The sequence below is a fragment of the Herpailurus yagouaroundi genome, unplaced genomic scaffold (genome assembly GCF_014898765.1).
Source record: "Herpailurus yagouaroundi ecotype Mexico unplaced genomic scaffold, PumYag 100, whole genome shotgun sequence".
NCBI lineage: Eukaryota > Metazoa > Chordata > Mammalia > Carnivora > Felidae > Herpailurus > Herpailurus yagouaroundi.
Genome location: NW_024412391.1, coordinates 16,092,402 through 16,104,336, shown reverse-complemented (window position 1 = coordinate 16,104,336; position 11,935 = coordinate 16,092,402). Strand labels below are relative to the sequence as shown.

At 47.2% G+C, this 11,935-nt stretch overlaps 1 protein-coding gene across 1 annotated transcript in view; it reads right to left on the bottom strand.

The window, feature by feature from the left end:
- Positions 1-184: 184 nt before the first annotated feature.
- Positions 185-11,935, bottom strand: part of COPG2 (coat protein complex I subunit gamma 2) — a 116,174-nt gene continuing 104,423 nt past the window's right edge. Inside the window, exons 21-24 of the mRNA XM_040471944.1 lie at positions 2,165-2,262; positions 1,300-1,438; positions 946-1,044; positions 185-468 (exon numbers count right to left, since the gene is read on the bottom strand). Coding sequence (XP_040327878.1) covers positions 338-468; positions 946-1,044; positions 1,300-1,438; positions 2,165-2,262 — 467 coding nt within the window. The 3' untranslated portion in view covers positions 185-337. The remainder of the gene's footprint in view (positions 469-945; positions 1,045-1,299; positions 1,439-2,164; positions 2,263-11,935) is intronic.

Here is an 11,935-nt window from a genome sequence, read left to right as displayed (position 1 = left end):
GTCAGGAGCTTTCAGACACACATTAGATTAAAGAATGTGATGAAGTTAAGCAGCTGGGGTACAGGATAGTATTTGATTTGCAACATCACCCAAAGCTGTACTATCATACCAAAGTTGACCAAGTGTTAATTTAAAAAAAAAAAAAAGAAAAGAAAAAAAAATTTACATGCACAAGAACAGATAGTTGCTTGATCTGCTGGCTCAGGGCCAAATGTTTAATTTGCTTCTCCAAAGAACATGAATCCTTAAAAGTCAAATTCCGGGAAATTCATGCCACTAGTCTAAAAGCCCACTGACAGTGAACTGTGCCATCAACTTCATCTTGCCCAGTGACAATTTATCCAACAGAAGCCAAGATAACATCTACAGGTGTTCCCTCTTTGCTTCTGACAGTCACCTGCATGGTCACTCCGTCTGCTAAGGCCAGCCTGGACCTCACCAGTAAATCATAGCCACCTCTGTATACACCTGAGAGAAAAAAGCAAGGAAAACTAACTTAAGACCTCACAAGAAGCTCTGAATAATGAACTATATCGTGCTGTGCTTGCATTTCCTATTAGTTTAGTTTAGCTTTTCTAGAGATTTGTGTTTACGGTGAGAATTGAATCTTGTGGACAAATTCTAAGCAATCGTTTATATTTCCGTGATACCAGGCACATAGGAGGTACTCAATAATACTGATTTGGAGTACTCAGAGGTGGGGAAGTGGTAGGATTGGTATGTGCGGGAGAGATTTACGTGTTTTAGGCCAAATTTACTTCTTCAGAGAACAACGTTAAGGATACGCAAATAATTAAACAGCTAAAACAAATTATTCATATGAACAGGCCTTCAAATTATAACCCATAACGGGATAATGGAACCGTAGCAGGGCACGAGATGCCCCTGCACACCCCCTCCTATTTTGCAACCATACAAAGGGAGACTCTGATGGAGGTTTCTTACCTGCCAGATACAGGGAATGGGAGTTCTTGTTCTCAGGCACTTTGTCTGACCTCTCACATGGCTGCATGCCCAGAAACGTGATGATGTTGTTGACAGCTTCTGTGTTGAGAAGATACAAGAGGGTCAGGAAGGCTCAGCCTGGGGGTCTGCCCCTGCACATGTTGGGGATGGAAGGGGTGCCCCGTGGAGGGAGGCTACCAGACTAGAACCCGGTTGATTCCATTAGATGATGCAGATGGGATCCTGGCCTTGGCAGTGAAACAGGTTATGAGATATTTAAAGAGTTACTGTGGAATAATAAGTAAGCCTATTAGGTTTTAGACTGCAGTACACCGAGAGCAAAATTGTTCTCACCTTGGAGAGTTTTGGTAGAACTGAGGGCAAAGGTCTCCTCTTTCTCAAAGGTGTCTCCCACCTCTTCCCAGGCAGCAGCAAAGTTAGGCTTCAGGACTTTCTGAATATGGTCAGACACAGTCACTTCGAGATCTTCCAGCTAGTAGGTAACAAGCAGGGGTCAGTAAATGAAGGCCCTCCGGTACACAGCCCAGACCGAAGGGACTAATTAGCATGCTTTTATCATTCCGCGTCATATCCTTTGCAGGAGCCTAGGATAAACTCTACCACTAAAGTAGTTTAAGTTCCGTGGTCTGGATAAATCTACCCGCATATGCCTTCGCAAAGGAAAGCAAGAAAACAGGTCACCTGGCGGGAGCTGTATTCCGAGCCACGCCTATAGCCCCGGGGTACAAAGAAGTGAGGTTGCCACGCGGACCTTCTGAACTTCACGTTCGCCAGCAGGTCGATACTTTTTAAATTTTTCCCTACATTCTCTGAGGGCTTTTCATTTCATGCTGTGGCTACATTATAAGCAAACTAAAAGCTGCCGAACAAAAACAGAAAAACCCAATCCTTCCCGTAAAACTTGATCTCCAGGCAAATCGCGTAAACGTTTTCATCTCTTAATCGCCCCTATTTTTAAAGACCTAACAAAGTGAGTTTTGTTTTAATCAGTCACTAAGGGGTAAATCGGAATTCTCTTTGGCAAGATACACTCCTGTCACAGAGGAGGACTGGCCCAGGTCCTCCTCGGTTGTGACGTGTTTGAGAATAAAAGCCCGTAGGTTCATGTCAGGTGCCGCCAGCAACATGTTCTCTGCAGGCAGAGGTCACTGGGTGGTGCGAGGGTGTCAGAGTGAATCTCTGTGCCGGGAAGACTCACCACGTACTCATCATCATACCCCTCCTCAGCTGGAACCCCGGTGTCAGGGTCGCAGTCCCGGACGGTAAACTTCATGGTGCAGCTAAAGGTGCCTGCAGCTGGGGTGAAAGAGAAGGCAAGCCTGTGTCAGGGGCAGTGCAAGCCCAGGGCCTCCGTCTGTAACTCCGCACCGTCCGCACGCAGCACCGTGTTCTGTATCGTGACGGGTGGTGGCCCCCAAAGCAGCCTGCGGCCTGGGCAAAAGGCAGTCTCACAAAATGACTTTAAAAACCATTCCCCGCCATACATAGACCACACCTTTCCTGTCGAAAAGTACAGAAAAGACGACCTGGGCAAAAATGTTTTCGTATCTGTATAAAGAAAGCGGCAGGGGGGATAACTGGGGACTTTTTTTGCCAGGCTTGTCAAAAGGGTCTACAAGTTGAAAAATGTGAGAATCGTTACTTTTAGGAGCTGACAAAGCAAAAAAAAAACCAAAAAAACAAAAAAACAAAAAGCACACAGGTCATTGAATTAACACTAAGTACACCAGAGTCTCTCAATATTGTATCTTTAGACTGTGGACCAACAGAGGGTCTGTAGGACACCAGAATGAACTTGCTTTAGGTCAACTTTCAACCTACAGTATAGGTCAGTAATGAGGTTCCAGCACTGGCAAAGTCAGTGTCTTAAAACAGAAAAACAAGTGGGCCATTATATGTTTGGGGATGACTCGTAAATTCAGAAAGAAATGGAGGTAGGGGGACACATTTTTGGAAAGGGAAGTCTTCGTGAAGAAGATGGGACTTTCTGAACTGTTGGAAGAGGGGATGATTTATTAAGTATGGATGAAAAGGCATTTGAGGATTTAATCCATGGTTTGAAAAAGGCTTACAGGTACAAAAAAAATACTAGAAATTGGGGAGTGAGGGTTATTTGGGGGATAGGAAGGGCAGGACCATCTGTGACAATCTGGGTAATGGGACTCTGACCTCTCTGCTCAGTCTTTAAACTCCCTCTTTCCCGCCAAGTATGTAGTAAATGCCAATACATGTTGACATTCCACATAAAGGTGTAAACAAGCATGTCAGATTGGAGTCATGACCTCTTTCTCCAAGAGTGGATTGGCTAGGAGTTAACTAGATGTGTGTGTGTGTGTGTGTGTGTGTGTGTGTGTGTGTGAGTGAGAGAGAGAGAGAGAGAGAGAGAGAGAGGGACAGGTCTCCTTACATGCCTGTGACGCTGCAACTCAGTGCCCGTAGGTTCTTTGAGTTTTAACGGGGCTGTGTGGGAGTGCAGGATTAACAGCTTGGGGAAATCAAGAATTTGAAGGGATGTGACAGTTTTAATAGGATCTCCAAGGCTGCAAAAGAGTTGGGCAAGCAAAGGAAGACACAGACAAAAGGCCAGAAAGGCCATGGGGCAGTTGGCAATGGCAAGAGATACGCTAATGCCTAGGTGCTGGAGGAGAATTTGTTTAGGAACTTGTTTGAAATACCATGTATTTCAAATGAAGGAGACCAGATATTTTCCCAACAGGCTCTGGTGAGCTGAGGCAGTTGAGATTGGAATGTGAGAAATAACTAAAGCCAGTGGTGGGAATCCTGTGAAGAACAGGTCTGAGTTCAGAGAGCGTGCTGAAAACAGATGATGGCAGCGGGCTGACCCACAGAGAAGAGTGTACCTATCAAGACCACAGAATTATTTCAGTGCAATAGGGGATTGATCAAAGAATGATCGTGGTTAAATCAAGGTAGGGTTTTCTGCAGGACAAAGGGAAGGAGGAAGCAAGTGGAAGCTAACACAGACCTAGAATGGGTCAGTTGAAGTATTTAGAAAAAAAGAAAGGAGAGATGGGAATTGTGGTAGGGACAAGGGTCGTGATCAAATAAGAATGGAGAGGCAGGGTGGACATTGAGTGACACAGGATTGTATGAACCCCAGTTTGGTTCTGCTTAAGCAGGGAGGCCACAGGCAAATGAACAGAAGTAAGGAAACCATCAGGAACAAGGGTATAATCACAGCCTGGGGCAAACTGGTTGGATTTTATGTACAAGTAAAGACCTAAGACACTTAAGTAAGAGACACAGAGAAACAGATTAAGGAAGCAAATAAGAATGGTATTAGTAGAATGTTTCTGAAACTTCTGTGACAAAAGTTTAATTAAATAATTTGGTTGATAACAAGGAGAGGTTACAGGGCATCCAAGGTGAACTCCATCCAGTAAAACCACTGGTAGCAATCTATTAATGTTAGCAGAAAGGACGACTAACACTGGGTGATGAGGAGAGGGAGTGAGGGGGGCCTTTCGTGGCCAGAGAACAATATTGAATCCGTTGCCGTAACATAAAGATGAGAGCTTCGTGAATGAAGCCAGGCAAATAACCAAAGACAGTAAGAGTAGAATGCCCTGGAGATCCATGTTACAATTCTTCTGAGAAATGAAGCTTGTCCTAGGACTGACTGAAAGGACAGACAGCTTCTGAGGAGGCCTGTGTGAAAGAACACAGAATAAGAGAAAAGGTAGATGCTGGAAACTATGTTGGGAGAGACATGTGAGTCGGGCTGGAGGGCAGGACCTCTAGGGTAGCAAAGGGCAGAGTGGAAAATTCGGGGGCCGGGGGGGGGAGTTGTCAGGTCTCAACCACAGAGGAGACCGTGATTAAATAAGACATGGGGTTAAGGGGACATTCCAGAAAGCTTCGCTGAAATCATTTAAAGGCTGTGATCAATGGGGCAGAAAGTAGAGGTGGAAGGGACAGATGTAAAACAGGCTGGCTGCAGCAGCCCATGCAGGCGGGTCTGGACTGAACTGGAAAGGAATGGGTGCAGCACAACATGTAGGAAATCCGGGAAGATGGAGGGGAGTCGAGCAGTGACCGCCAAAAATGAGGAGCAAATCTGCACCAGGGAAGGTGGTGAATCCGCGGAATGCTGTCTGCACAGATGGCAGGAGGGGTGCTGAAGAGACGGTTCTACTCTAGAACAAAAGTAGGGGCAAAAGGAGGAAAAGTGCAGAAAAGCTGCATTAAGTTGCCCTCAGATGGAAAGTTGTCAGTAAGGAGTGACACGCTGGCTGGAAGGATGGGCAGCATTCCTGGGCCACAAGTCACGATGCAGTGAGAAGGAGAGGAGAGACTCGAAGCAAAGAAAAGGAAACGCTGTCGTGGAGGGCCTACAAGGCAGGGCACGTGAGGGACGAAGAAGGTCTAGACTGGGGCATCTTGTCAGAGCTCGAAATGGGTCATTGGTCGCATTTTGGGTGTTGTGAGTAGAAGTATAAACAAAGCGTGAGAAGCAAGGGCTTGGGTAGGAGGCAGGAGTGGACTAGCTCTTGGAGCACCCATTTGGAGGGAAATTGGGACTTGAAGGACGTGGGTGACAGGAAAGTTGATGGAAAGCTACTGCTGGCGACGTTCGAGATAACCAGGCTTGACTTGGTTGAGCGGTTTGTGCTCTGGGGACCGCGTGAAGAGGATGAGGGAGCACATCTGGAGAGAAGTGTCCTGCACCCATTCCTTCTGTGGAGAGATGGCCAGTGAAAGGATGACGGCCCGGCGAGGTAATCATGGTTTCTCGTGGGCCGTGCCATTCAAGTTGGTTGCTCTTTGAAGCTACGTGCCGTGTGAGGAGTGGCTAAAAGCGACAGACACTCCTGGGCAGACCTGTGGGAAAACAGCACGGAGGAGGAAGGGCAGAGAAGCTCTAGTCTAGACGCCAAGAAGGGAGGGGATTGAAGGTGTGGAGGGGAGTAGAAGGCGTGAAGAGGGAACGACACCAGAGGGCCACTGCGAGGGCACCGGGAGACAGCAGAGGTGCGTACGAAGCACAGAGCTGCGAGCCAAGCTAGGTGACGACCCAAGGAGATGCGCCGTGGAGACGGAGTGTAGGAACTGGGGTCGTGAGGGAGTGCCACGTGGGACTCTTCCTCGAAGCAACAGTGTGACCAACAGAGTGGAAGGTTAAAGACGGACAGATGGATGTCAGCCGTGGCCAGCGGCAGGGGTCCTGGGAAGGTCTGGGCTGAACAGAGGGTACCAGGGGAACAGCCCGGGCGAAACAAGGGGGATCGAAGAGAAGACAGACACCCGAGTCCATGGGAAACGATACAAAGATGGGAGCTAAAAAAGCCAGCGGCTGTGTAGGTAACGGAGGTGCTCCCGGAGGGCCAGGGGGAGGAGGCGGAGAGCCTGCAGAAGAGACGGGGGCATCTGAAGACCCGCAGGTTTGGGCAGGAAGCGTAGGGTACCATGCTGACTCAAAGAGGAGAGAGACGGAGACGATGTCAGGGGACAGCTGCTGGAGGGGCAGTGGGGGGCAGTGGAGTGGCAGGGGCAGAGATGGTGAGGAACAGAGTTCCCCAGAAGGGGAAATCCTGTAAGGTCTCCTAACGGGTCTGTTTGGTCAAGTGGTGGGGGGGGGGGGGGGGCTTGAAGCCAGACCGAAAGCAGTACGTGTGACGACAGGAGAACAGGGCCTGAGAAGCGGCGGGAAGCTTTAGTGAGGAAGACTGGAGGGAGACGGAGGGAGACGCCCCTGGTGTAGAGCGAGGGCAGCACACGGACACCAGGATCGCTGTGTGAGTCGTCTGTCTGTCTGTCGCAGGGATGACGAGTATCGGGAGCTGAGCGGCTAGGGGTCCTGGTGGGAACGCAACTTGGTAGAACTTGAAATGACACCGCGTGGAATTAAGATGGGGGGGGGGGCGGCAAACAACTGAAGGGAGATACAAGTAAATATGCGAGCGCGCCACACTGAAGTTACTCTAGAAGTTACTCTGTCACGTGGAGATGTTCCGCAAGCGACAGACCGCTAGTGGGGAGAAAACCTGGTGGGGGAGAGCTGCTCGGCAGGACACGTGTCTGCTGAATGAAGTGGAAATGGGGCGGGGGCTCAAGAGAAGGTGGCCTATTTCTTTAGGGTAGGATGGGTAATAAGGAGACCGTAATGGGAGAACAGTGTCATAGCTGCCCCCAGATTAAAAGGTCACTTGAGGATTGGCAGGTACTGACTGGAGGGAGAAGGCCCCCACGCTTGGGCCAAGGCGCAGGGGTGGCGGGGGTTGGGGGGAGGAGAGGGGTTAAGGCTAAGAGGGGCATTTATAGAGAACAGCTCTCACTAGGTGGCGTGTAATAAGAAAAACCACACGTGCCATGAAGATCCCCAGAATGGGGGATCCTGTCGGCTCTGGGAACAGGCCTAACTGGCCTAACGTGTCAGGCGTAAGGCCACACTGCTGCGACTCGTGTGTATACTGGGAGAGAAAGAAAGGTCTGCACAGCAATGAAAGTCAGAGGTAGACTCACTCTTGATGCATCGGTGGCAAGTTTTTAATTGAAGGACTTGGCGGAGGGGCATGTTTACAGCGATGCCTAAGACGTGCCCTGCAGCCCCGTCTGAGCTGATGAGTCTGCGCTTTAACAAGCCGCGGTTTGAGAACCACTGCTTTACATGAAGGCAGAGGAAGAGCCGTTCTGATAAGTCTTTGTAGCAACCTGTCATACTAGGATTAGCTGACAGAGAAGCAACTGGGGAGACCTGTAAGGAAGGACAGCAGGTCTGGAGAGGGCGGAGGCTAAAATAAGGAAGGGGGCCACCGTGACTCAGGCTAGGGCGGGGAACATCCAGGAGAGTAACCTGGCCAAGGGGAAGGTCACTGAAGAGGGCTGGGGGGAGGGACACTGAGATGTAGAGAGTAGGGACTTGGTAGAGTGGTTTTATGTTAATTCCGACCCAAGCACTGAGGCAGAGAAAGGAGGGGGGGGGGGTGTGTGGCTACAAACAGAGATTAGGAAGGGAGCTGTTGGAAAGCTTTGGGGAAGAGGAGGGTAGAGAGGGGCCACGGGGATGGGCCTGGAATCCAGTCCACGGTCTGAATGGTGAGGGCTGAATATGAGATGTTGGTTTATCCAGAAGCCAGTCTGAATCTATGGGAATGCTATGGATATACATAATCTCCGAATGGAGGAGGGATGCAGAACATAAGGAAGTTTTTATGAGGCAAATATCAAGAAAAAGGAGTAAAATAGCAAAGTTAAAATTGCTGTCCGATGAGAAGAGATCACAATACTGACATGGAAATTGTCGCTGGCAATGACCGGACGTATATGGCACCATACTTGGGCCGAAGATCATGACAGAAAAGGAAGGAGACCAGTTGGTTGCTCGCTAAGGGAAGGGCTTGTCTAAAGAGGAGACAGTTGGTTTTGGGTGAGGGAGTGGGGATCAGAGGGGAGGGAACCTCAAAAAGAATACGCACTCGTCACTCTGAAAGGTTAAGATAAAAGAGGGGAGATTGGAAAGAATGTACTATAAGAGAGACGTTAAAGGCACACTTGGAAATTAAGGAAACACGTTAGGATTTGCAGAAAGTGAGATGAAGCCACTGAAGAGACTTGAGACTTGTATGAACAAACAGCAAGGGAGAGAACAAAAGATGGGGCTGGGAGCCAAACAAGGAGAGGGGATGTGTGGATGCGGCTAGGGTGCAGAACAGGCAGGTGGGAAAATACACGCGGAAGGGCATTAAAGAGGGCTAAGTGGGAACATTAGGAAACGGGAGTTGGAAATGTGTCAGACTTGTGTATTAACAAGGAGAGAGAGTGAGGTAAGAGGGTGGCAGAGCGAGAACTGGGGTATGAAGTTTTGCCGTCCAGGTCGCTTTGTTGGAAGGTAACGTGTCTGGTCAATAGAGTGAAAGGTCAGAGATAGGCTAACTGGGATGGACATAAAAGGCAAACCGGCGGCAGGCATCCTATGGAAGTTTATGCTGAACTAGGAGCACAAAAGGATGCAGTAAAGAATAGGACACAAGGGGAGATGGCAGTGGGTTGAGCAGTGAGTGCCCAACATCCGTCTGTCCAGAGAGGCAACTGAGATCTGTAAGAACAGCAGGTGGCAGCTGGAAGGAGGGACACAGAAGACAAGGGAGCATGTTTCCCAGGGTAAAATCACGTCCAAGGAGGAAAGGAACGGGAGAGTCAAGTGAAGATTCCTACAGATGTGAAAGGATGATTTTAAGAATGGCAGATACTGACTGCTGGCTGAGGCACGAACATAGTCCAAGGTTATGATGGGATAAGAAGGGGGAGAGAGTTTGTGAGCTGAGGAAAGGACCGCTGTAGGAATGAGAGAAGACTTAAAAGGATAAATGCAGTGGCGAAAATGCAGGTCGGGATTAAGGCGGTTTTGTTAAGATGAATTCTCCTAAAAAGATGTTGCTAGCAACCTTAAAATACATCAGGATTGACCAGTCACGCAGTGTGGGTGAGTGGTTTGTCTGTAGACAAGGGTATTTGTATCTCTTGAGGAGTGGTCGGGAATCATGACGGAAGAAAGGCTCAGGAGGAAAGTACTGTACCCACTGTTAGGATAGACCGTGGGGTGATGAGATGTGTGGTGTGGTATAGTATATAGTGTAGTATCGATGATGTGATAGCTGAAGTGGGTAGTTAAGATATAGCAGAGCATAACTATGAAGGAAGAGGGGTTTTAATCTAAGTAATGGGAGCACGCATGAATTTGAGGGGGGTTCTCAGTAATCAGTGTAGCAATAAAGGCAAATAAGATGTGGATTAAAGAAACCCAGAATGGAGAAATCTGTCAGGTCTTAGGAGAGGTCTACTTGGTTAAAATGTTTGGTGTTAAAGGTCGCAATGAGTGATATATATAATGAGAGAAGTAAAAGCCTGCATATGGTTAGGAGTCAGAAAGTCGACTAGCTCCTGAAGTCTTGATGGGAAAAAATTTTTAAAGAATGTATATATGTTATATATATATAACATTTATATTACTATGTATAATTTTACATATTATATATAAGGTAATATATGTAACGTAATATATAACGTATGTTATATACAACGTAATAATATGTACAGTATATTATAGCTTAGCATATATATTATATATATTTAGAACCCTCAAAGATAGCATTACATGTTATTTAAGGAGAAATAAATATTTATTAAAATTATACAAATGAGAGAAATATCAGATTATGTAGTGAGGGAGAGGTAAATGATTCTGGAGTGGTACAGAGGAAATCTCAGTCATATGTGCAATATTTTATTTCTTTAAAAATATCTCAATCAGATACAGTATAAAGTTAAGATATAAGTGGGGTGTGGGCGTATGAATTTGGGAGGGATGGGTAATTTTCATCAAAAGACGTGATTGATATGAATCGTTGGGGCGGGGGAAGATGACGATGAATCTTGATGGCAACACCATTGGATGACAGCCTGTTTGACCAATAGGAGAGCGTGGTGGGAGGCTGTCTAGGGAGCGGGTGACCTCTACTTGGTAAGAAGTGGGTGGGTATCTTTAAGGGAGTAAACCTCAAGAGAAAAATAATGTATTCTTCACTATGATTAGAAATGGAAGCTGAAAATATTATAGACGTTAATAATATATGATGCAGCAAATAATCAAAATCAGGAAGAAGTTGTTGAAATACGATGTTAAGGTTTGCTCAGAAATTGAAGTATTATGTTAGAACTGGCTGTAAGTGAGAGAAACTAGTGAGACACGTCATAAAGAAGGAAAATGTAGAGGAGAATTGAGGCTGCAACCTAAGAGGAGGGAGTGTCAGTCTAGGCTGCCGTGCAGAACACGCAGGTGTGCAAAATGCTAAGCAAAGAAGGGCACTGAAGGCCAGGATGAGGACCGCATCCTCAGAGATAATCAGAATTGGAAGTTCACTGCAGGGTTGTAGGTCAAGCCAGAGATCGATCAACCAGCTGAGGAAAGAAGTCAGGATGCGGCTAAATAAGAGTTGGAATGTGATTGTCGTGCTGCCCTGAAAGCTTTGTTGGAGAACGATTTGAAACAATTGGTATAGTCACCAGAATGAGAAGAAAGAGAGATGAAATGTGATGGACTTAAAATGGGCCAGAGAAGGAACCCTAGGAAGGTCCAGAAGGAATGGAAGGTCGAAGCAGACACAGTACAGACTATAGGAAATAAGGAAGATAGAAGAAGGTGGACTTGTGAGTGCTGAATATCAAAATGTGCGTATCCAGAAGAGATGATCAGTTTCACGGGAATCATACAGCTGGAAGAAGGAATGATGGAGGAAATGTAGGGAGTTTGCAGCAAAAGGGGAAAGGGAAAATGGAGAAAAGGAATAGAGCAACGTTCGGGTTGCCTGCGATGGAACCCTGTTACTTGAAGAGTCGTGCTCATGGGAGGCGTGGCTGTTGCTCCACACTTGGGCCAAGGTCATGAGAGAATAAAAGGAAAGTGGGATGGAAGTAAGTAAAGGGGGCATTGTGTGAATTAGAGAGCAGCTGAGTGAAGGGAATGGCTACAAGACAAACAGGTGTGGATGAAAGAAAACACCGAGGCTGTCAGATCTCCGAATTTTGTGTACAGTGGGAGAGCATCCAGGGCCTGAACAAAATAAACAGGAGCTGGATAGGCTGGCCCTTGAAGTCTTAGTGGGAAATTTACGATTGAGTGGTTGCTTCCTAGGAAAGGCTAGGAGATGGATTGGATTAAGATAAACTCTGATAAGCCACTGGTGCCAACCTTAGAAATATCGCCAGTGCCGTTTTAGAAGGTGTGGACTGAAGATTTTTTCTGTAGAACAAATGAATGCTTATTGGTTGAGGAGTGGTTGGGGCTCATGGTGAATGTTTAAGATCCGGTAGGGCAGATATTCAAACTAGGGGCGACTTCCTGTCAGTGTGATGTTAAATTTGCTGAGAAGCTAAGGCGTCCTGTGAGTCAAAGTGAGAGAAGCAGTTGAACAGACTCGTAGAACACAAGAGGAAAGAGGAAGGGAGAGAA